At 45.6% G+C, this 25,967-nt stretch overlaps 1 protein-coding gene across 1 annotated transcript; it reads right to left on the reverse strand.

The window, feature by feature from the left end:
* PLEKHD1 (pleckstrin homology and coiled-coil domain containing D1) lies at window positions 1–25,967 on the reverse strand. The gene is made up of 14 exons (XM_059474845.1): window positions 25,819–25,967; window positions 18,600–18,693; window positions 17,610–17,699; window positions 17,038–17,114; window positions 12,300–12,391; window positions 9,511–9,563; window positions 8,796–8,890; window positions 7,814–7,907; window positions 6,377–6,555; window positions 5,747–5,879; window positions 3,877–4,021; window positions 1,744–1,893; window positions 1,220–1,343; window positions 1–743 (listed from the first exon to the last, which is right to left on the reverse strand). The coding sequence occupies exons 1-14, from the start codon at window positions 25,965–25,967 to the stop codon at window positions 623–625; spliced, it is 1,596 nt and encodes a 531-aa protein (XP_059330828.1). The 3' UTR covers window positions 1–622.

The raw sequence follows: 25,967 nt of genomic DNA on the forward strand, positions 1-25,967 counted from the left end.
ACTTCTGCTGCTTACTTTATTCACCTTTGTATTGTCTATTTCTTAATTTCCCAATTAATAGGCAGGAGAAAACAGGGTGTCCCTCTGAGCATGCTTATCCTGTGGTCTGTAAGCACCAGGCAGTGCTGCTTCTACAGCATGGGTAATTATTAGCTAACTGCTTGCTTAAAATAGGTGGGGGAGGCTGCAAGGGGTTCCACAACAAAGTGACTCCTCTCCTGGACTCCTCTTCCACAGCCCTTGCAGCTTGCCTGAAGTGGCAGTGGGTTTTGTTGCTGGACAGTCTTCACCCTCCTGTCCTCCAACTCACCTCACAGAGGTGTTGAGGAAGCCGTCAAAACTGAGTCAAAGGCTTCTTCACACTGAGGAATAGATGGCCAAGAGCTAATACATTCCCTAGTTCTGACACAGCTAGATGTCCCAGTGCAAAAAAATGTGCAAAGGTGGCCCTGAAATATTCTGCCCACCATCAACACAACAGAACCCTCCCTCCAGCTTGCATGGATGCCATTGAGTTACCTATAAGCTCTTCTCTGTACATGATCCTCCTTGGACCCAAATCCACAGCATCTCCTGTTGTCTTCACCTTGTGTTGTTGCTGTTTGCTTGAAATTATGTAGCATCAAGACAAAAAGTTTGGCCCTGTGTTTGATACTTTTGCCTGTGCTTGGGAGGCTGGGACTGCTGCAGTCTTCAGGACATGTGCCCCACCGAAGTGCTGATTTACTGAGGGTGTGCAGCTCCTAGAGGGGATCAGGCAGAACAGGGTGAGCTGTGCTCAGCTGAGGAGATTATATAGCTGGAACATAGGCTGCTAAAGGTTTCCTCAGAAGCACTTGTGTTTGGCAGACAGACCAGACAGGGAAGGAAAGGAAAGGAGAGGCACTTCCTAAGCTATGGTCTCTGGTTCACTTGAACACTGACTGTGGCATCTTGGCCAAACATGGTTTAGCGTAAGCAGCTGAAGCAAACGGGTTTGGAGACATCAGCAGAGAAGGTCTGCCAGGCTGCAGGGAGCACTCAAACTAAAGCAAAGCCAGTAACTCAAGGGATTCCCTACACACAACTCTCCCCCACCTTGCCCACCAAATGCCAGATCTCCCTTCTGAGCCTAGTGCCCAAGGCTGTACTTTTGCAGAGCTGAATGGCAGGTTAATCTCAGAAGCCCCCTCCCAAAAAGAGTCACTTTTTGTCCCCTGAAGCAGAATCCTTTTGTGACCTCATGATTTGATATATAGTTTTCCTAAAGCGCTGGTCCCGGCTCAGTCTTTTGGCTGCTTCTTTCAGCTCTTCAATATTTTCAGCTTCTGCAGGTGAGAAGATGAAGGACTGTGACTGTTTCACTGAAACAAGAACAGGACAGAAAGGTAAGCACTCTCCACTAGGGACACAAACTGAAGATAAAGCTTCACTAGAGCTCACGAGCCATGTGACCAGCATGACTGAGCCTAACTCAGTCTGTGATTAGGCATTCTGATGAAGTCATATTTAAGTATGTTTTTTTTAGGGGCCCAAGACAATCACAGAAGTTTAGCTTTCAACATATATAAAGAAAGGGGCAACAAGTACACAGGCTCAGTGCCTGCTCTCTGGGAAAGGAAGCTCCAAGTAGCACCATGGCTCCATTCTGCTGCTAAGGAACATAAAATAGAAACAACATTTGCAGACTTGACTGCTCTGCCAGCCCCCTAGGCACATATCTGCTCCTGCAGGAGATGAAGGGGAAGGCTGCCCGACACCCACTGTCATTCCAGGAGGCGCTGGTTCTCCGGCAGCGGAAGCGGCAGCTCTTTATGCGGCGAGTGGCAGCCTTGTGGATGTACACGGAGTTCTTCATGATCACGGGCATCTTGGCCTCCAGCTCAGCATTGCGGATGCACTCTTCAAAGAACTCTGGGAAGAGAACACCACTGTTACAGTGATGGGGCAGACACCCCAAGCAATGAACCAGTCACAAGGGACTGCACTCATTGATAGGCTGAGCCAGGTAATGATGACCTTCATGAAGAACAATCCATAGAGCTCCAGAATATCATCAGGAAGAACATTTGCAAATGTTCATTTTCAAAGTGACAAAACCCTCCAGTTCCTAACAAATGCATACTCAAATTTAGAAAGAACTCCAGTCATCCATTCCACATCAGTAATTCTCACAACTGCTCATGACTCAACTGCCAAAAGCCTTTTATACTGTGATAGAAGTTCTCAACTCTGAAGCCTTGCTCTTTATACTTTCTTTGAAGGACTTCTAAAACCAGTCAGGACTAACTGGAAAAGGAAGGTGTTGGCAAGTGTTGGCAACACCAGCACGGGCACACATGGTAAGGGATTTCTTAGTAGCATAGCAAATACTAGCGCATAGTTACATATATTATGGGCTCCAAGGAAAGCCCTATGCCCAAACTCTGATGTTATTCTGCCCTGATCTGCCACACAAACTGCTTTTCCTGCCCCATTTCCCCTCTTATGGTCTGAGCAGTGTCTATTCCGCCATTCCAGTCTTGCTGTCCTCCTGTCTGTTGCTGGTCCATTGCTGTTCAAAAGCATCATGTGCTAATGTGCCCCAAACTCTTCTATAAAGGGCATGCAGAGCTGCAGGAACCACTTGGAAGGACTGAGGCAATCTGTGCTGGGACTAACGTTATGGGAAACATTGCTGGTCCCTTGTTTTCTCTAGTGCTCTGCTCATCAGTACACTTTTACTCTTTTGAAAAAAACATCTCCCAAAATCTAAGGTTGGAAATATCAGGAGACATTCAGTACCAGTTACTCATGTATGCCCTGTGAAGCTCCACTTGAATGCTGAGCTCAACACATCCGCTTTCGCTCTGTTTTCTTACCATGGCCCTGAGCCAGTGGCATGAAGTTCAGAATCATGACTGTTTTTATCCATTTAGAAATCTTATGTAGAAATTACTGAATAATACTTTTAAAATTTAAATATATATAAATTATAAGTATGTGAATAGATACAAAACTATCTATACATTTATTTTTCCCTATTTACCTAACAGTGCTCAGAATACCACAGGACTTTTTGACTTTTCTATATTGGTCCAGTACATCCACCCTTCACTGAAATGAAGCCTTAACTGTACAGACCTAGCACCTTAATAGACCCTTCTACCTGCACTATAACTTGCAGGGCATGAAAAACAAGCAAGATTTTACTCAATTGAAGCTGCTTATGTCAGTTCCTAAGCCTGACTCAAGCCAAATGCCAGGGTAATGTCCCCCAAGAGAACCCAAAAAGACCCAGCCCAAACAAATCAGAAAAAGGCAAAGAAACAGGGATAACTTGTGAGAAGCATCAGTCTGCACCTGACCCATGATCTGTAGTGCTGAGCTGATGCTGTGATTCAGCTCTGAGTAAAGATCCAAACTTCACCTGCTGGGTCACCCACCAGCACGTTGCTACAGCAACTACAGGCCTCCTTGAACTGGTGATATTCTTTTAGCCAAGGCTGAGAAATAAAGCCTTGAGGGGAATCAGAGGACTCCTTGTAACTCAGACCTAGTTAGCAGTCAGTTTTTATAGCTCTGCCACAGCTTCCCTGTTTGACATTTTGGAAAGTCAAGATGATTTGCTCATCTCTAGGTTTGTCTTCCACCCAGCAGAGATGGCTGGAATAATTTAATGCTCCTTTGAGAGGCTGGAATAATTTCAACCTTCTCTGAGGGCAAAACACCAACTACCTGCATAGCACATTATGGCTCCTCAAAAGGGAGATGTGGTGGAGGTACAAGAAGTTGGGAGACCACATTTATCTGCAGCTTTGCTAATTTGGAATCTTCTTTGTGTGGCTGGGAAGATAGGTAGAAATATTTCCTCTAGTGAGTTTTCTCATCAGTAGAGAACATGGATAACTAACTTACTTCTCAAGTTACTGACATCTGCTTTCATCTTCTTCTCTTTCTCCTTGTTGCAATTCAGGGAATTTAAGCCTTGCTCCAAGCTCTGCAAGGCTTCCTCAGCCTCTCTCAGCCTCTTCTCCAGATCCATGCGTACCTTCACTTCAGCCTGAGGAAGAAAATAAGAATTTCTGGAAAACAGCTTGTTTCTCAGTAAACATCTGGGTAACTCACAAGGTCTGTGAGGAACTTGCTATGGATAAAAATGAAAAGACAACAGTGATGGAAATCCTTAGAAGTATTGAAAGGCAATATAAAGGCATTTCTCATGTCTTCAGACAGAATCTGAAGTCCAGATTATTACAGTAATATTACTTTACTCTGACTTCATTTTTCAGTTTTCCTCCCCTTGCATAAACCATATGGAACCAGAGATGGTATTTCAACACATGAATTTGTGCTAATGCAAATACTTGCAGCTTAGCAGGAACAGAAGGACATCAATCCAGCTGAGACAGACTTGAGATAAAGGCAGCCAATTCCCACAAAGGGATGTACAGTGCTCAGTTTCAGAAACAAAACACAAGAGGAGTTAGAAATACTGTACTAGTTTAGCAAATGAGAGACTACATAGCTTAAGTCAATTTAGCTTTAGTCTGGACAAGTAGATAGAAGGTGACAAGATAAGAAAATATTGGAGGTTCAGGAAAAAATAACTCAGGGGGTGGACAAAATATTGTATAAGGAGTTTGAGTGTCAAACAGCCAATTATTAACATAACCTTTACATTATTTAGATTTAAATAAAATACCATATTTGTCCAGTTACCTTTGCATAGATTAATGTACTGTCAGTTACAAAGTAGGGCTAGTCCCTCAGCTGAATTCCTCTGCTTTTGAATCCAAGTTCTTGCAGAGGTTACTGAAGATTTAAAAGTCTTAAGGTTTGTTTTTCTGAGCACAGGTGAGGAGACAAAATGTCTGCTCGGTTCTGCAACAACCATATTAGCATTTATTTGAAATCATCTTTATTCTTGATTGTGTCTACTTTCCTCTTCTACTTTTTTTCCTTCCCTCCATCTAAAGGTTATGCTTTCACAGTAACAGATTAAAAGACTTGTACTGAATGGATTAATCAGGCTTCAGGATACAAAAAGAAACAGTTGTACTACATAGATATAAGACAATTTCATGTGTTACCATGATATCATAGTGCTTTGGGTAGGAAGAGACCTTAAAGATCATCTCATTCCAACCCCTTGGCCATGGGGAGGGATAATTTTCACTAGACCAGGTTTCTCAGAGCTCCAACCAACCCAGTCCTGAACATTTCCAGGATGGAATATCCACAACTTCTCTGAGCAACTTGTTTCAATTCTTCACCACCCTCACAGTAAATAATTTATTTCTAATACCTAATCTAAACCTCTCCTCTTTCAGTTTGAAGCCAATCTCACCTGTCCTATCACTACATTGTAAAAACTCCTATAAGGTTTCTGTCTCAGAGCCTTCTCTTCCTTAGGCCAAACAGCCCCAGCTCTCTCAGCCTGTCTTCACAGGAGAGGTGCTCCAGCCCTCCAAGCACCTTGGTGGTGCTCCTCTGGGCTCACTCCAACAGGTCAATGTCCTTCCAGAGCTGGATGCAGCACTGCATGTGGGGTCTCAGCAGAGTGGAGCAGAGGGACAGAATCATCTCCCTCACCCTGCCTGCTACTCTGCTTTGGATGCAGGCCAGGATACAGCTGGCAATATGAAGCACAGCTAATGAAGATTTATGACCAAAATGTGACAACTAAATAAAACCAAGAGTTTGGCTTGATAGAGAATGAGTTGAAAGAGGAAATGGAAGCACTCTGAGCCCAGGGACAGCAATATGTGACGTATGCAGGGGATACCTTGAGGTCTCTCTCTGCCTGCTGTTTCTCTGCAGTCAGCTCCAAGAGCGAGTTCTGCAGCGCTTGCGACTGGGAAGAGTAAAACTCGCGCTCCTCCTCCAGTGCTCGAGACCGCTCCTCATTCTCCTTCATCCTGGTGCATGGCACAGCAAACAAAGATGACCATTCCCACCCCAACACAACTCACAGGAAGGAAAGGAGCTCAGTGTCATGATGGGGCATGCTCAGCTACCTGACTGCCCAGATCAAAGAGATGCTAACAGGAGCACTGTGTGCTCCATTCCAATAGTACAGGCATTGCTGGAGAAAGCCAGCTGGACAGCTCTTGAATGGAACATTCTTAACTCCCAGATGAGGCCCAGGACTACCAAACACTCCTTATGGACAGGCCATGAACACCTGTACATGCACAAGTCCTGGTTTGAAAGGAGCAGGCCCAACTGGGTGCAAGTTCAGCTGCCCTGCCTCACTCTGTCTCCTTTGAAGGATTTGTAACCTGGACTCCTGCCATTGGAACCAGACAAGCTTCTAGACTTGTCTGGTGTTGGCAACCAAAAAGCAAGTCAGCAGACAGTCACATCTTTCAGCACCACTAAGCCTGAGTAGAAGCGCCCTCTTTCCCCACTTCACCTTTTCTCTGCCAGGAGTTTCTCCTGCAGAAGTTGCTGCATCTTCTCTTCAATCTGTCGCAGGCTGCAGTGCAGTCCCCAGATGGGGCTTTGCTCCTTGCTGGGGCTGGTGGGAGGTGGGACCTGGCTCTCATTTTCTTCCAGCATCTCCAGCATTTGTTGTTTTTCCAGGGAGAGCTCCTTGAAGAAGGACAAGAGATTGTGAGTATCAGCCAAGTCTGATGTTTCTGCTCCTGTTCCTGCCTGGTTCTTCCTTACTGAGTGCCTCCATCCTTGCATCCACATGCCTCATTCAGGTAAACACAGGAATAACAAAATTTGGGTTTCATTTCATACCTGCTTCATGGGGAGCAAGCCTCCAACACAGCCTTTGCTACGAAGGGGTGAACCAGCAGGCCCCTTTGATGTGATATGCTAGTGGGGACACAGCTCAGGGACTGGAACCTTGTGCTTCTCTAGTGCATCACAGATGCAGGCAGCTTCCTTGCCTTCCCTGCTCTGCTTGCTCCTTAGTGGGAACTGGAGGCACCCCCTCTGTGGTACTTCTAAATGTGGGCAATGGGACACATCACACGGTTTGCCTTGGAAGTGTTCAATGTGCAATTAGGGCAAGAATGGTACTTCCGTAGCTTTCCAGTTCTTTCTGTCATAACTGCAGGCAAGGAGAAGAGCTCAAAGGAACAGATTTTTGGCCAAACTTGCAGGATCTGACACAAACATTAAAGAAGACCTTGCAGCTTCAGAATGCCAATTGTGTGGAAATTTCACAAAAAATATACGTTTAGAAAAGATACTTTCCATAAATCCACCAATAAGGAAAGATTTTAATACATCAAGACTCTGTTTCCTAGATTCCCATGTACATTCCCAGGTACACTATTTCCTTGGGAATCATGCTCCCTTCTGTGAACAAAGAATGCTGCTTCAAATTCCACCAGAAGGTAGAGAGATGCAGTTAAAAAGAAAAAGCTCATCAGACTTACAGTCATGCTGGCTGGAAGGTACCTTCCAGCAGGCTCCTGCCCAGCTTGCTGTTCAGAGGCAGTCTGGCAGCACAGCAGGATATGGTCAGCTGTGGCTGTTTATAGTCTGACAACAGTCCAGGACGAAGGTTCCTCAGCCTCTCTGCCTGCCTGCCTATCTGGGGAAAATTCTCTCCCTACTGTTCCACCTAAGCCTCCTAAACTACAACTTATTCTGGTCATTGTCCCATCACCATATCACCTGGTACTGCTGAGAAAGTCTTGGTCCAGTTGTGCTCTGTGCCATTTCTCATCCTTTTCTGCAGGGGATTTTGGTGTTCATATCAGCTACCAAATGAATCTGTTCATCTGCACAGCACTTCAACACTGGCACTAGCAGATGTTGGATTCATGCCGTGTGGCAGCAGTGCTTTCAGGCCCAGATGCTGTCACTCAGGGCAGGAGCAGTCACTCACCTCCAGGGTGTTCTGTAAGGACTCTGTCAGGCTTCTCAACTCTTTCTTCTCTTCCTCCACTCCTTTGAGGGAGCGGGCTGTGAGCTCCAGCTCCCTAAAGAAGCAAAAAGGGTGACAGCTATTGCAATAACAGCCCCACAGGCTGCGCCCAGGCTGTGCCTCTCCTGGTGCAGGACCTGCAACCATTGGCTGGTATAGCCAGTCCTGGAGAGCCAGGAGTTTGCCAGGAAGCATCACATCCTGCCTTGGACACACTACAGGTGTCCAGGAACTTCACTGTGCCTCCTGATCATCAAACCCAACCCAAGAGTTACTGTGCTTCTCCAGCAAGGGCAGAGCCATGGTTACAACTGAAAGAGCTCAGACATGGCAATCACATCTAAGCAGAGCCTGTGAGAACAAAAATCGTTTGCAAAATCACACTGGCTTTTCTGAGATATTGCTTAGGGAGAAAAAAAGAAAAAAAAAAAGAGTGATAGTAAAAAATGTCCTTTCAACACTTGGGGAAAAGCATTCGGATCCTTCTATTTCTAAGTACATTTGCTGCTAATATTTTTCATAGTTAACTTCAAAAATGACAAAACTAATCTTGGTGAGGCAACATCATCATACATCCATCGTCATTCAGCTGATGGTGGCAAACCAAATCCAGTGTCTGGACCCCACATAGCTGCTCAGTCAGCTGAACTAATTGCCTCTCTGAAATCTTCTCTTGCACCTGTCCCATGCTACTCCAACTAAACTGGGGGTGGCTTGTATCCCAGCACTTTGAAATTAAATTGCTGGAGGCCCGAGTGCAAAATGAAGCTAAGCTGTGCTCTATTGGTCACAAGCAATAGCAAATGCAGGTAAAGAGCCCACAGCCACTCCTGTTTTGGTCAATGCACAAACCAGGTGGGTTTCCAGCCTGTTTGGATTCACCACCAGAGCAGTACTTTTGCCCAGTGTGGGAGTTGTGTCCTTCCCTGCCCCGCAGCCGTACCGCCGGATCTCCTCCTGCTCCAGCCGCAGCTCCCGCACCACCTCCTCAAAGCGCTGCTTCTCTGCTTCCAGGATCTGGTTCAGACGCTCCAGTTCCTGCTCCAAAAGAGAGGACAGTGTACTCCGCCAACACAGTTAGGAGTACTGCTAACAGCACCTGGGGCTTTTAACATGGTGTTTTACCCAAGCTGCGTAGAGCTACAGGGTGTCTGACTTCACCACACTTTCGTCCTGGGGCAATTAGAAGGATTTGAGGTTGCCTGAGGATTTTCAGACATCCAGAAGTCCCAGCCAGGTTACCAAGCACCTGGAAATCTCAGACATGCTCCCTGCAGAGGTCAACTCTGCCACACATATACAGAAGGTCCAAAACTCCCTGGGAATGCTGGATGGACTTTATTGCCACAATCTTCCAAATAACACTTGTGTAATTCAATCCAGTGAGTATGAATTTCATTTGATCTTCCTCCCTGGAGTCATAAAGATAAACCTGCTGCATGGAAAGTAACAGGGAAAGGGAGCAGGGATACACCTCCATGACCCATCTCATGGCACAGGTCTTATTCCTCTCTTCTTCCACAGGACCCAGAGACTGGCTGGTGACTCTTGTGCCTCCACAAGCCTCTCTCCCTGAACACTGACACGCCTTCAACAAGTCCCAAACTCCCAGCCCTGCCACATGGCAGCTGAAGGAAACTGGCTTGTGATGAACTCACCTCTTTTTGCTCCCTCTGCAGACATAGCTCCTCTGTTTCTTCCATTAGTTTATCTGCAAGCACACAAAAAAAGTCCAAGCACAGAGAAAAGCATTTTATATCCTCGGGATATTTAGAAACAAGAATCACTGACTTTTTGAAGCTTGAAAATGCATCATTCCCTATTCCTTTGTGTGTATCTGTCTGGGAGGGTCCAAAGGCTGAGATGGCACTAATGGGATTTTCTATAACTTCCCTCCTGCCAAATAACTTAATAAACTAAACAAACATCTTGCTTTGTACTCATTCTAAGATTTCCTCTCGATGTTCTTAAAGAGCCTTGATGAACCATCCTTCACTATCCTCCAGCTGAGGCAGGAAAATATTCTTATCTCTGCTTCACAGATAAGGAACAAGGCACAGAAAGGCCAAGTGAGTGCAGAGAGTCACACAACATGTAGCAGCAGTCAGTTTTCCTGCACCTCAGTGCCCCATCCTCACTTTCCTAGCCCATCATCCTGTCCTTAGCTCTCTGGGCAGCACTGCCAACTCCCTATTGGCACCTTGGGATGTCCCAGCCAAGTCCAGAAATCAATCCCTAACTTTGCCACAAAACTTGTGCTGTAGGGAGCAGTTCCCCTCAATGTCATTTGCTCTTGTCCCCTGAAGACACAGCCGCCCAGCAGAGGCTGTGCTCTGGTCCTCAGCCTGCAGCACCTCTGCTGAGCCAGCTCCAAGCTCAGAGGCTGTGCCTCAGGCAGCTCTGAGCTTACAGGATCCCAGACAGAAACACTTCTCGTGGCCAAGCCTCGGGTTCAGCTCTCAGCTCTGCCACCTGGCTGCCACGGGAGCAGGGGCAGATTGACTGGAGCACTTCTGTCTTCCTCTTGAGAGGTGAGTGAGGTGCTATTGGTTTCCCTGGTACTGAGGACCTGACAAGGTTGCTGCTGCTGGCAGCATGACTACTTCTAGGAGGAATGCAGACCTCTACCTCCTGCCCAGAGCAGGGCTCCCGGTACCAGAGAAATAGTGTTACATTACCAAAGCTTTGCTGAGCACCACTGTTGCCTTGCTTTCCCACTCTCTCCCTCTTCCTCCTGGCCAGAGCCCAGCACAGATGTACTGCAATTACAGAGGCTCTCCCACCTTCCCTCTGCTGCCCCTCCTGGAGGGCCCAAGCCCTGGACCTGATGGGTTTCTGTAATGTCCATGTCTGATAGTGAAACTTGGATCCCAGCTGGGTGGAAGATAACTCAGTGTGGATTTGAGAAATTCCTCTAAGTGTTCCTCCAGAACAGTGCCTGACCTCAATGCTTGACTACAGGATGGACACAGATCATTGAAGGTAAGGCTAATGAAGCACAAGCCTTAGCACTTATATAGAAATAGTTCATGTCATAAGAAAGTAGCCAACTGTGACAATTGATCAGCTCTGAATGTTCTTGTCATGGACCAAAGAACATGGTGAGATACATATTTTATATTTCAAATATCTCCTGTTTGCCACAGAATGTGTATTCCTCTATTTCTCCACTACCTTTTCTTTTATCATACTAAAGAGTTCTTTAGTCTTTAAAGCCCTTTCATTTGCTCTGATGGTAGCAAAATAGTATTTTGATGGAACTTTCCTGTTTTTAATTTTCCTCCCATTTCTCCCTTCAGGTCCTCCTCTCAGCATCCCGTTATTCCTTTGTCAAGTTTGGAACCAGTTCTCCCTGCTTGCCTCATGTATGAGCCCATCCATCACCTCACATGGGTGAATGGTGTTCAGATGGACAGAGTAAACACACCTTGGTACTTGAGCTATGATCACTGCTACATGTGCTGAGATCAGCCCTGATCAGTGTGGTTGCAGAAATGCAAAAAGCTCTGTAAGATTCCTCCAGTGGCTTGACAATTAGGAGTCAATAGCATGAGCCCCTGCTCACAGCATCACCAGCCTGAAGCACCCAAATTTCTGCTGTCTTATTTAAAGCAGATAACTCTCCAGACAAGTCACTGGGCCCACACTTGTGACCCACAGCCCCCAGGTCACAAGGTCTCTGAGACCTGAGGAATGCCGTAACTTAGAGGGAATCTGGGTTAAAAGAGCTGCTCTCCCTTGGCTGTTCCTATAGGCAGTAAGGGGAAGAGATAACTGGACCTGCCAAGGCAGTCAGAGCATCCAAGGTATCAGGCCATGCAGAGGCTGGTTCCTAAATAGGGGATTTGGATTACATAATCCCCTTTCTTCATATCTAGATTATTTCAGGTTCATCTGTTCTTTCTCTACTGTCTACAGAGAGAGCACCGGCAAATTAGCCACTGTCATTAGATACCTCAAACAAGCCCATGTAAATGCTCTCACTTCCAAACTGAACAATGTCAGCAAACACAAAGATCAAGCTGAGTAAGACAAAAAAAAGCACCAGCTAGGTGAATAAAACTCATGTATGAAAAGCTGTGACCAAACTCAGAAGTATCAGTCCTGTCCAATTGAGGGAGATAAAGGTATTGTCTGTTTGCCTGTGAGCAGCTGAAACCAGCACATCCAAACCTCTCAGGGGTGGCAAATGTTTGTACAGATGAGCCATGGAGGACTGCAGCATGGTGGGCAAAGCAGGTTTCTTCTTTACACTCCACACAGATGTCCAGATCCCACCTTAACTTTTGCATGTTTTGACTCCCTTCAGACCTGAATTTCAGCTGACTGCTCAAAAGCTTCATCCAGAGAAAACCTATAGCTGCTTGGCTTGACCACAGTGATAACTCCAGGAGAAGCAAAGTTACTATTTTGGCCTCTATTGCTTTTCAAAGTAAGAGTTTCCTACCTAAATATTCCTGTTTCTCCTTGGCCAGCTGTAGTCCTTGAGCTTCCAGGCTCTCAATCATGGCTTCCCCTAGCTGGGCATTCTTCCAGGTCCTAGGGAGAGCAGACACAAAGCAGGCAATGTGAGAGAGCTAAGGGTCTAGGACAGGGGACTCAGCCTAGCAAACTGCCAAGGAATTCAGACATGCAGACTCTCATCAGCTGGGATCATGAGTCTCTAAAAGTTTACTCCACAAATGAATTGGAGAAATTTCCCTGGCATTCAGTATTTTTTTTTTCAATACATGGGCTGTATGTCAACACCTCACAGCTATTCAAATGTTTTTCCCAGTGTTTTGGAGATTTTTATTCTGAACCTAATTTTGAGGGCTCTCCAGATCAATCCAGCACATTCACAGCCTTCAACTGCAACAGGATGTACCTGGAACCCTTTAAATGACAGACTTTAGAACCAGATTTTAGGTTTAACTCTAGTAACTTCCCACTGCCAGCAACATTGTCTTCTGCAGCCCTTCCAATATTTTGTTGTTAGAGTCACTCTTCCCCTTGAGCCTTTGACCACTTATTGGATCCTTCCTATGGCCTTTTACCTTCGGTCTTTCTGGTATCCATCATCCATCCTGGAAGTAATCAAACCCTCCTCTGCTAAAGTTGTAAGCCACTAGGACTTGGTGTCTGGCCCTGCACTGTGAGTCAAGTGCTTTTTCCTGACAATGAAGAGCGAGAGATAAAAGCCAGACAAGATGCTGGCAAGTAGGGAATGTTACAGGCAGCAGGCATATTCAAAGAGCACCTAGTGTTATTGTAGGGCCACTGGCCAGAGGATCTCAAGGTCTCTTACACACTTCATGAAGCAAAGCTAAAAAAAAGGGCCTGTGGAGCAAATACCCATTACTGATTGAGTTCACAGACAGGCTAGGCTTTAGTACAGATATTAAACATCAAGAACAAGCACACACAAAACCCAAAAATAGAACCAGAAATGGAGTTTGCTGCTCCATTCATGTTTCATTAGAAAAAAAATCTACACATATAAAATGCATAACATTAAAACATACCTAAAATTGATTCCAATATGTTTATATAGATGTGCATACAGGAACAGCAATTGTTGCCCAGAAATTCTGCCATCTTTGTTAAATCCTAAGGGATCTTCTAAATATTAAATATCTGTAAAGCTTCCTGTATCAGGCCTCTTTGTGAACAACTTGAAATTGTAGCTTTTTGGAAACCGTTAATTTGGCAATCTCCGATTTCAAGGCAAGCTGTACTTTGTCTCTTATAAAAGCCAGATGAATAAATTAAACACACACCACCCCAGGGACCAGGCAGCTCACAGCTCCAGCAGCCCAGGCTCTTTAGAGATATATGTGTTTCTTGTCAGCTAATGAGGCTATTTCTAAAGTAGAGAGAAAATTAGAACACTAATTTAAAAGGTGCTGTTTTGCCCACAGGTAGACATCTTCATCTTGAGTGAGAATATGTAGGTGTGAATGTGTTTTCTCACTAACATTCCCTGTTACAGGATGAATCTGATCCCAGAGAAGCAAACAGGTCAAGATGGGTGTGGGGGGGGGATGACAGAGTTTATCATATGATTACATGGAGGGTTTCAAAACATCTGCAGCCTTTAAGGTGTCTGTTTACAGAGTCACCTTTTCAGTGCTCCCTCCCTTTCCCAGACTAACAAGACATTTCCCTGTCAATTACTCAAAGGTTGCTGCAAAGTCACCCACTGCTGTGTGACTTTGAAAATGCACTTGGATCACCATGTAGCATTTAAGCTTTTATTCCTACATCTGCTGGAACCAGTGCTGGTGTAACCACAGCTACAGGGAGATACCAGGCTATACCCTCAGCTGAGGGGCAAGCAAGAGCTTCTTCTATTTGGTATTTCTTGCCAAGTGAGTTTTCATCAGAAATAGCTACATTGCTTAAAGTATTGGAAAGCACAGGGCCAGGAAGGCTCATGGGACAAGTAGAAAGCCCCTGCCTGAAAAAACAAACCCAAAGCTGTAGAGAATCTCCATCACATCTACACCTCAATCACTGTCTGTTCCAGTTCAGCAGCACTGGGAATACCTGTTTAGGTAAAATGCAGTGAAAGCTTTCTTGGTAGCACCCACAGCCAATTTTTGGAGACAGTCAGCACTTTATAGTCCACAGGATGTAAGTTCTATGTTACTTATTTTCTCCTGCATTGCCCACCAAGTTCACTTTCTACTAGTTCAGGGAATGTTGCAGTGAACAGAGAGAGGTTATGTGTGCCCCTCTCTCCCACTTTCAGCAGCAAAGCCTCTCTGGGTGGGAAGAGAGTCTGGCAGTCTGGGAGGCCTTTGTGCATTTGCAAAAAGCTTTCACAATCTGGCAAGTGTGGTAAGTCTAAGCCACAACATTTTGGAAGTGTGGGGATACCATCAGTTCACCTCTGCGTTGAATAAGCCATTTCCCCATCAGGACAGGAGGCTTGGAAGGGAGTGAAGAACTGAAGGGATCACCAGGCATACTGATGGTAGAGGCAATAACCAGTTCTGCAGGCCCATACACATGACCCACCCCAGATGGAAAGAGGCAGAGGACAAAATTGAAACAAAGAACTGATGATACTTCCCAGCCTGGATTTGATTTTCCCCCTTCGCCTATGTCCATATCTCAGTCTATGGAGTTTGTTTTGGGGATGGGCTTTTTCTTTTTTGGCCTTTTTTTTTTTTAAAGTTGTTTGTTTGTGAGTTTTGGGGTTTTTGTTGGGGTTTTTTTTGCCAACTTTAAACAATTATGAAAACAGCAGGTGCCACTGGCAGTGCAATCTCCATCTAGGAACAAAAGAACATTATAATTGCCTAGAATAATTCAACTGTATTATTTTAGCTTTTCTATTCACTGCAGATCAATTTATTGGTCCATGCTGGCCTTTCTGACTGCTGTTTAGCTCCCAACCTGACCCTGTTAAATCACATAATCCATGCTTTTCTTCACATGTAGGTTACCATCAGCCCTGATGAGACTGGCACTGAAGCTGCACCACTCTCTGATGCAGGAACAGAAGCACAGAGGGGAGGAAAGGTGTCTCAGGTGGATTATCAACTAGGGGCAGGCAGTCTGCTGTATGATAGCAGCCACTTGTAGCTTCTGTTTTAAATGCTACTGCTGGAATATTAAAGCGTGGGCTAGAGAAAAGGCTGGCTCTGTGACAAATGCAGCAGTGCAGGGCTTACTTGTGCACACCCATCCTGAGTTGTTCTGCCCTCCTCCTTCCCTCCCATACACACCTGAAAGATGAACTTGGTCCCAAATTATTGCCCTTGGCAATAGTTGATCTAAACATTGGCAAAGGCAAGTGTGGACCTAGGCTAGTCAATAAAAATCTCCAAACTGCTCTGTGTCTGTCACTTCTCCTCTGCAGTGGCCAAGGCTGCTCGTGCCCAGGGGATGGCAGATCTCTGCCTTGGGTCTTGTGTCCCACAGGACTCCTGCTCCCAAGGATCTTCATGGCCAGCTTCGTGTGGCAGTTCATACACTGCCACAGAGGGAACAGCTCGCCCCAGCACCACAGCCAAGCACAGAGCTTGGCTTGCACTGATCCACCATAACATTAGGTTCCCATTATTATAAATCTACATTTTGGGCCTCACAACATTGAAATTAACTGAGATATTGCCTTAGCATGTACATGTACATGCACACACTGGGATTACAAGTTGAACAGCTTCTGTCCCTGCAGTGGTAAGAGACCACACATGTTATGCAGCCAGGAAGGGCAGAGCAAAACGCTCATTGCTTTAAGCCTCAGAGCTGAATGGTAGGCTCTGCCCTAAAATCCAGGAAGATTCTATATCTCATTTGGGAAAGTCAAATCCCTGTTTTAGTGTTATCTCTTCCTGCATCTGCTGAGATTTAGAAGGAGCCTGCTCTGGCTTTGCAGGACAGCTGCTCATTGCACTGTCAGGCTCCTGGGTGCTGGGGGACTGCAGAGCTGGAGGCCAACAAACTGCAAATCTCTGTCCAGCATTCTCCGCAGAGTGTGAACCAGTACTGAATGCAGACAGCAATCAAACTCTCTCACCCCTGCAGGTGGGCTGGAAATGCTTTGCTAACACTGCCTCTCCTGGGATTTAGGCTGCCTCCACATTTCACAATTAAACTGTTTTGAGAGGCCAAATCCTGCTGCTGCATGGCCTGAGCACCTGCAGATCTGGGCAGAAGGAATCACACCCCACGGACACAGAAGTGCATCACAATTACTGTTATTGATCAGAACTGTGCTGCTGAGGTCCCTGCTCATGGCAGGACATAGAGGCACATGGCAGCTGCTCACTAGCTTCATGTCTTGCCTGTTCTGCTCTTACTTTACCCCAAATTCATATGGAGGGGTTGTCTGACCTCCACTTCCATCAAACTTGCAAACCTTGCTTCCCACACAAAATGGACCAGGAGGGTTCCCACATCACTGAGGCACGAGAGAGGGGTAGCAGATGGAACTCAGCGTATCAGCATTTGGCAGATGACAGCCTGGGGTGGTGAGCAGAGAGACACACTGCACTACAAGGTGGGAAGCTTTGCATCAGCTTTAGAGCACTCCCCTTTAGAGTAAGGATGGGTCCAGGAGGCAAATAAAGCTATCACTGGTTTTAATGAGCTTGTCTGACTCCCCATAGCCCTTCTAGTCAGGCTTCTTCCTCTTTATCCTTTATACATCTACAGAGCAGATCAAAGCAAATAAGGAATAGAAAGAAGCTTACACTTTTCCAGACTCCTGTAGCATCTCCAGCCACTGAGCCTGCTCAAACTCTGATTCGGCTGCTAGAACAATGTTACCCTGGAAGAGGGGAGGGGAGGGGGGAAAAAAACCCAGATTAGAGAGGCTGGTGCCTTATGCACCTCTGTGCACCCCTGGCATGAACTGGACACAGCTGTGGTGGGAGGAGAGCCCACCATAGCCCTCCACCTCCCCAGGAAGCATCACACGGGAGCAAATACGACCTAGGCCTACCACACATTGGGAAGTGTGCACACAGCAAACAGCAACAGCAGGAATAACACTGATAGGGCAACATGGGCTCTAGGGCTCCTGAGAATCTGTCCACTGCTCTGCTAGTAGCCCAAAACCTGGTGTCAGAAAGTGCAAGTTTCCTTACTGGTTGTGTTGAGGGGACTTGGGATCCTAAGTCACCTTTGCCTTCAGGATAGTCTGTCCAGAGAAGGTAGGCATACCTTGGTGGGGAGGGAAAAGTCTGCCAGTCCAGCTCTGCTCATCAGCATTAACCTGTTCTGTGGTGTTTGGAGGTTTTTAGAAGAAAAGGAATCTACTTACATGGAAGTCTTCATGAGAGATCTTTATGGCATAAGGCATGTTGGCCTCTTCTTTGGGCTCCACAATGCAGCCTCCCAGGGGTATGACACCCTGGAGATAAACCAGAGCACTCTCATCAGTCAGAAAAATCAAGTATAACTATCAACTAACCAGGAGCTGAACTTTCAGTCACTTTGTTGGCCCCTGCCCTGCCTTGTCTACCTTGGGAGACACACAATTCCTGCAAAGCAGAGGAACTCTCATCACCACCAGGAAACCCCCAGCCAGTATCTGGAAGGGGTAAGGATGGCAGTCCTGCCTTCAGCATGGAGGGAAGCTGTTAGAACATGGAAGCAGAAACTGTTTCATCAAGGAGGAAGTGATCTCCCAAGAGGGGCAAATGTTGCAGATTCAGTGTGGTATCATGAGAGAGGCTGTGCATCCATTGCAGTCACTGACAGCAGTCAAACCCCACAGTGCTGTGCAGGGCAGGCAGGCAGCTGGCTGTGACAACCAGGATGGGTGGAATCAGCACCTTCAGGAGCTCATGGGCTACATCAACCTGCAGTGACTACAGAGGACAAAAGCAGCTCAGAGCACAGGGTCCCCTGGAGCTCCAGGCAGCAGAACTACAGAGGGCTCTCAGGTGCTGAGGGCAGGTGGGCCATCAGCTGCTGCCAAGTGCAAGAACAGGTTAGAAACAAGAGCCATATGGAGCTCTTAGCCCTACCACTGGCTTTGCCAACATTATTTTTATAGCCAGATGATTAGTTGATTAGATCATGAAAATAAAGGAATATATCTACTATCAGGTAAAAAAAAAAAATAGAAGTCATATGCCCACTGAATCATGAAATATCCTGAAAAGCCTCTCTTTTGAGGCTTTCCTGAACCTGTGAGATGTCTTGGGCTTACTGGAACTTACCTCTTCATCATCTGCTGGGCCCATGGAGGAAGGGGGAGGGAATGCTAGAAAGAAAATAACTCCCTCCTTGTGCAAACACTGCTCACCTTCGGATGGATATTGAAGTATTTATTGCTTTCAAAACTCTTCTTCTCACTCTCAGCATAGTACAGCAGGAAGCTTTCCTTAATGATGAAGAACCTTTAAGACAGAGAAGGGAAATACATTCTGGTGAAATGGAGGTTGTGGTTCACAGCACTAGAAAATCCCCACCTAACTAAAGCTGCTTTCTGATCACGAGAGTTCACCACTCCCACCTAAGACTAAGGTGAGGTGCCTCACTTTGCTCACAGCCAGGAGCTGGTGCTTAACAGCAAGTGCCAAGCTGAGGTACTTTGTGCTTGCAGACACCCAACAGGCACCACCAGAGCTGAGGGCAAGCCACAGGCTCTCAGGGCACTGGGACAGCACTCTGTGCCCCAGGCAGGACCACAGACTTTTGGCACCTCTACGTGTGTGCTCTCTCTCGCTCACAGGTTGAATTCAACCTACTGGAGAGAGCTGCTCTTTTATTCAAGGGTTTCTTGCATGGGCTAAGCCCAACTAAATGCTTATTGTGCAACATGCTGCCTGTGACCCTCTTCCCTTCCATCCCAGCACAGCCAGAGGGAAATGTTTCCAGTCTAAGAGAATCACAGCCTAGCATCCCCAAGTGACTCTTGAGGCAAAAATTGGCCACCAAAGCACTCAGGAGCAGAAATAAATTTGAGAGATATTTTTAAGCAGAGCACCTGGCAAACTCTCCTGTCACTGACCTTCACAACTCCAAAGGAAATTGAATATTTTTTTTCTCATACGTGTAATATTAAAATAGGCCTTGTTCTGCTCACTTAGCCTTAGGTATGCTCTGGTGATCATTGTGTAGTAACCACAAAATATCACAGCTTCTGCAAGCCAAGCCTCTAACTTACTGGAGTGTGTCCTCAAAATTATGATTAAAGGAGTGCCACCTTTAACTTATTTGGATTTTTAAATGCCCCTGGGAGGGTTCCTCCTCCCTTCAAAAATTGAGGTTGCACGTATTCTGCAGGCAGTGGTACAGGGGAGAAATACCTGACTTAGTTTCAATTTGGTCTAAATCTCTGCAGCACTCAAGAATTACGAAGAGCAGCTGAAAAAAAATGGGGACAAGTGTAATAGGGAGGTTTCAAAAGAGCAAATGACAAAGAAAATGTATTGTTCTGTTCTGTACATATTTTCTGACACGAGAAAGAGGGATTTGGAAAGAAAGTGAAAGGCAAGAAGGTGAAAATTATTCAAAAATGCCTTTTTACACTCCACAAAACACAGCTGTGTAAATCACTTTCATATGGTGCTGAAGACAAGAGATCATGAGAAAACTGGAAAGGATAAGACATTTCTGTGAATAATAAGAACATTCCCAAGAAACCCTCCTGTTTCTGGGAGGGAATAAGAGAAGACCTCTACAGGCAGCGCTGGCCACTTGTGCAGCCTGGGCATTGCTGCACCTTTCCTTGGAGCCACATTTAGTTTAGTAATGGGCTAGAGGACAAGGGGGCTGATCCACAAGGACAATGCTAATGCCTTCATGCGCCCCCATCCCCCCCCAGGCCTCTCCTGAAGTGGATGGGCTGCCAGGTGGAGCCAAGTTCTGCCTTCAGTACAGCAATCTGGTACCAGTTTAGTTCCAAAAGCTAAAGGAAGACGTTGAAGCTGACAGAGAATAATAATAATAATAATAATAATAATAATAATAATAATAATAATAATAATAATAATAATAATAATAATAATAATAATAATAATAATAATAATAATAATTATTATTGTTATTATTATTATTATTATTATTAATATCATTATTTTACTCAGGTGAAAACTTTACTGCTTCCATCAGCTTCTTTCTCTTTCTCTTCTGCTATGGCTCTGGGAACACAGATGAAATTGCCAAATGCCATGGGAACAGAGACCACAGGCTCTTGGGGCAATAAAAGAACAGAGCTAAACTTTTCAATGTCGGCAGCAAACTCAAGCTCTGGATCACTTTGTACCTTCTCCAAAGTGTTAGAAAGTGACAGTCATTGAGCAGGTGCATATTTACATCCATACAAACACCAGCAGCAGTTATTGTTCCCCAATTTTTTTCTTCTCCTTCCCTCTCATCTATACCTGTTCATGTTGGCATCAGAGGTGGGGAGAAGCAGGGACTTTGCCAAGGCTGACATCAGAGACCTCCAGAGAGCAGACAAAGCTTGTTCCTGGTTTCTCCTGTCCACATCACTTCTGTGAACAGCAGCCTTGTGCCTTCTGGATTAATTTTTCCTCACATCTCTGGCCTTTAACTCTATAAGAAAGTTTTCCTTTGAGTAGCTGCATCTTTCTGTTTTCTCCAACTCTATGCTTAGTTCAAGGAGGACTTCATTTTTTAGAGAGAAATGTTGCCTTATCTGCACAATAAATACAGAAATAACCTCTTAAAAGAACAAACCTGCCTGCCCAATGGCCTGTGCTTGGTCCAGTGAGTCACAGGGAACCAGATACTGTGGGCACAAATATGAATCTAGAGATGCCAAAAGTCAACACACCACATGAAACAGAGAAAGTTAAATCATCACTTTCAACACTCTTTTCAGTCTGACTAATATAAAAAAACATTTGCCAAACAAGTAAAGATATTGATCTTGAACTGTGTGATTTTTTAATCTAAATGTTATCCCCCAGTTAAAGTGAGAGTTTAGTTTGTTGCATACTTTTTATTGCTCAGTGCTGATAATCCTCATATTATAGATTATGCTTCTATGGAATCCAAAATCAAAGCAAAAATAAGAACAAAACGTAGCACAAACCTCTGAAAAACAATATGCCTCTCACAGATAAATAAACTTTTAGATCCCTGATTTCACAGATGTGGAGAGAAAATATGGGGATTTGGAATGAAAATATACAAAATAAGAGTTTAAAAAATAAGAACAAAATCTCACTATAAGCAATGAAGGAAAAACATTGAAAATCTGGTTAGCTTGTGCACATAATGTATTTATGCTCAGATCATATTCCCTCATCTACCTTTACCTGGAAAGCAACACCAGAGCAACTAAGACCATTACTTTAAATGACCTTCAGGCCAAAGTCTCCGTGCAGCAATCCAGGGGCAGTTGATGCAGCATGGTGAAAAGAGGGATGAAGAAAAATAACAGAGGAGACAATTACAAGACTCAAGAGCAGGTTGAAGACTAAAGCAGCAGCCAGTTTAGTAAGAGCAGAAAGGGAAAAGATGGTCAAGGGAGAATGGGGAGAGACACCCAGTTAGGACTGTGATTGGAGGACTGGAGACACTGAACATGTGTCTGAATTAGGCACAGATGCGGCAGCAGGAGAAAAGGAAGTGCTGTAAAGGCAGGGCAAGATTTTGAATACAAACAAGAACCCAAAAAAGAAGCAATTTAAAAACAGAGCAGAGCTCAAAACCTGGGAGAACACCAGCAAAGGTGTGCTAGATGAGGCAGGCTGGCACAGCCACACTCTACAGGCAGCACAGGTAATGCAAGGGCCATTCATGTGGTCAGCTGCTCTGGTCACCCATCCCTGCTGCTGGATCCTGCTCTGAGGAACCACTGAAACCACAGTATAATTAAACCAGAATAGCAGAGGAATGGTAACAATTTGAGTGACTCTGATGTAAGGCAGAAACAACAGCTCTGTACTGGACAAATTGAGACACCTGATCTCTGTGGAATAAGTGCTTTTTGTATTACAGAGAGCTAATGAAATTAATTAGCTACTCTTTGTACAAGTTTTTGACATGACAATGGCCCAGATGAAGTAGTTACACTATAAAACTGCAGCGGTCTCCCTGGTCCTTTATTCAGATGGTGTTTCTCTGGGCCAGGAGCACAGGGGGCAAATCCCATTTACTAGATCAGCCCAGTACCCCGTCCCCAGGGACAGCTCAGGAAACTGATGGGCGAATGATCGTTATCAGCATGAAGATCAGAGCTCGCTGCTCTGCCCCTCGCCCTCGCTCCCCTGTCAGCTCCAGCTCCCCTGCCCCGGCAGCCGGAGCACGCCCAGCCTGCAGGAGCGGGGAGAGGCTCAGGAGGCTCCCTGACCGCAAGCAGCAAGGGGGGGATCACAAGGAGCGGAGGGAAGCCCAGGCTCTGGCAGCTCCTGCTGCCCTGTGCCGCACACGCACGCTGCTCTGCAGCTGTGTGATTCCCGGGGGTTCTTGAGCAGAAAGCAGCCATAAACAATTATCCTTTCCATCTGTCCTGTGACCACACACAGTGACTGTAAGTAGCCACTGTGGAAAACAAGGTTATGTGCCTGCTTTGCAATGCCACTGACAGGACTGGTGCAAAAGACAAAAAATTCTCTCTTAACTGTGCTGTGTTTCCCTCCTTCCAACCTGTCATCTCTGACAGATTTATGGAGACATACAGGCATATTTTGTGTTTTGTTCTCTCTCTTCTTGTGCTTCACCTTGCTTTTCTGATGTTCAGTTGTCCACCAAAGAGATGGCCCTTCCTGGCACTGTCCCATTGAACCCCAAAGTCTCAGACATGGATGGTGACAGTTTAGAGCCTGACATTTCTATATGGGACTCAGATTATTCATGGTAAAGAAGGGTATGCCACTTCCATCCTGGAAAGCTACAGCGCCCTATTCATGCCATATCCAGGGTGGGTACACACATGATGCATTTCACTCCAGCCTCTGTGCCAGGCTCGTGCCATTATCAGTAAAACTTTTGTAGCAGGAGAGGCTAAATTGCTTGTTAGGCATTGGGAGGAAGAAGTTGTTCAGAAGAGGAGGACTGTTAGTCAGTGACTGAGAACATGATTTGCCAAAGCCACTCCAGCAGTGACCCAAGCTTAGACTGCTCAAAAGCAGCACTAAACTCAGAAGACAGGTGCTTCTCTGTTGGATAGATATTACTTTACAAGAAAAGAAAATCCACATTAGGAATAGACCTCCCTTTCTTTAAGAGACAGGCATTAGGATGATGCTAATGGCATTTCAAAAATCAAGCTCTGAAAGGCAGCATGCTCAGATGTCAGCCCTGGCAGATAAACACAGCTACACTGGTCCAGAAGCATCCAGCCCACTCTTGGACAGTACCTGAAGCAGCACACAAATATTATATTTGGGCTTCAGAGCAGACCATTGCATGGGCAAAAGAAAGGACTGAAAATGCTCCACACAGCTGCCCCAGGTCAAGTTCAGCTGTCTCCACAGGTGCCATCAGATTTGGCCCTGACTAAAACAAGGCTCTGTTTATCCCTTCCTCCTCCCTGCATAGCCTGTACTACTGTGAAATTCCAAAACCTGGGATTTCCATCACCAAAGTACTGGACGCCATGCCTGGACACTTTTTCCTTCATCTGCTATCTAGTCAGATTCCATCCTTCCCTGAAACAGTTGCTTTTCTTCTCAGTTGCTCCAGAAGTATTGCTGCTACAGACAAATGAATGGGATCAAGCCAGTAAATATCATGTACCTCCCACATAAACCCTCTTCATGGCTGATGGCCTGATGAGATCAATCCTCCCCTTAAAGACAGGCTATCTCCCATATCTTGGAAAGACTTTCCTTGGGAGTGAGAGTAGTACAGTTATCCCAGATTTCAGGACAAAACATACATTTATCAGAGACCAAGTTCTCAGTGACATCCAGATATAGTCAGTCTTTTTTCTTTATTTAACCGGAGTGAAAACATCTCTTCTCCTTTTCATAAAAAAATGTACTTGACCAGCTATGTGCTGGTGGGCATGGGGAAAAAGAGGAGGAAATGAATGAATTGCTCCTTATCTCCCCCTAATGATTTGTTATAATACCATGCAAGTTTGTTTTACTTTAAGGCAAGTCTCTCCCATGATAAAACAAACAAACCAACAACACATTGCTCCTCCTGTTCAAATCTTTTTACCCCAGTACTCACTTCCTTCCAAACCCTACAGATTCCGTATTCAACTCTAACTGACCTGTGTCTGGTCCCCCAGGACCCTCAGCTGCTGTGCTTGCAACTAACCTTCCACATCACGCCTGCCCCACATCACCTCCCCTTCTGTTCCCAGCTGCTATCACTAAAACATTCACCACTTGCTGAAGATGGGGTGATTTCTAGGAATAGAACAGCACTAAATAAATAATGACAGAGGGAACAGAGATGGGCCATTTGCCTTCAAGATATTTTTATTAGGGAGAGCCTTTTAAGAATGCCTCATCCATGGCAAATTACCTTCCCCTCTGTTATTCTGTCCATTTATTTTCTGTAACACAATCACAGTAGTTTCCAGGCATAATTCATTTATTTATCAATATTTGGGAGCTGAGTAGGGAGCATCAGCATAAATTCTTTTCTGGGTGAAAATAGGCTGGCATGGGAGGGAATAAAACACACACACGGGTCAAAAACTGCTACAAACACAAAATGCTTCCCAAGTAATGTTTTTTTTCAGGCTATGCCATCTTTGCAGACTGGGCAGCACTATGGTTACTACAGAAAGCAAAGCTGGGAAAGCTGGCTTTAGAAATGGATTGTTTGTATCTACACTGCAGACTGCAGCAAAGGTACTTACCCAAGAAAGGTAAGTGCCAGAGATTTGCATAAAGAAACTACAGCAACTCTAAACTTAAAACCAATCCACCACTTCAGTATTCTAGAACATACTTCTGTCCTTGGTTAAAGGTTATAGCAAATGCTTTCCAGCTCCAAACTTTCTGGCTGCTGACAGACAACACGCAGCAGCTTGTAAACCCCTAACACCAGATGGGAGAGAACTCAGAGCCACCTTCTCCCCGGGGAAGAGTCTGCATGTGCTGTTCCCAGCACGCAGTCGCTGTCAGGCAGCACAGCAGCACTGGAGCTGTGCACAGACCCCTGCAGACCACACACACTCACTACAGACCCCCACGCAGTCAGCTCAGCCCTGCCATCTCACACCTGCAGGACTCAAAGAGCTTTGAGTGCCAAAACAAAAAAGTCAAGCAGTTTAGGGGCAAAATACATGAACAGGCTCTTCCCCTTTCATGAAACTATCACAATTATTCACAGGAGGCAGCTAGTCTCTATTACCACCCTGAAGTGCACATAGCACAGGGTCTGGACAGATAAAGAAGAGAGCACAATGGGGTGCCACGTGTGTGAAGCAGACTCAGAGCAGCAGGGAAGCTATGCCCCAAGTTTTACCCCGAGCCTCTGCCTGGCTGGCTGCACTTGAAGAGTCAAGCACTCAGTCTCTAAACTTATCCCAGACCCTTAGGCTTTGTGTTTTACCCAAGCATCCCTCAGCAACTGTGGCTTACCTCCTGGACCATTTGGCTGACTGCCTCCCAAAGGGTCTCTTCCAGAGCACACCGTACAGCTGCACTTTGGTGCTGATGTCCAGAGCATCCGAGTCTGCCTGTTCCATGGACGGAGAAGGGGAGACAGAACTGGATTTTGAAGCAAACAT

This window comes from Ammospiza nelsoni, chromosome 6 (genome assembly GCF_027579445.1).
Source record: "Ammospiza nelsoni isolate bAmmNel1 chromosome 6, bAmmNel1.pri, whole genome shotgun sequence".
Lineage (NCBI taxonomy): Eukaryota > Metazoa > Chordata > Aves > Passeriformes > Passerellidae > Ammospiza > Ammospiza nelsoni.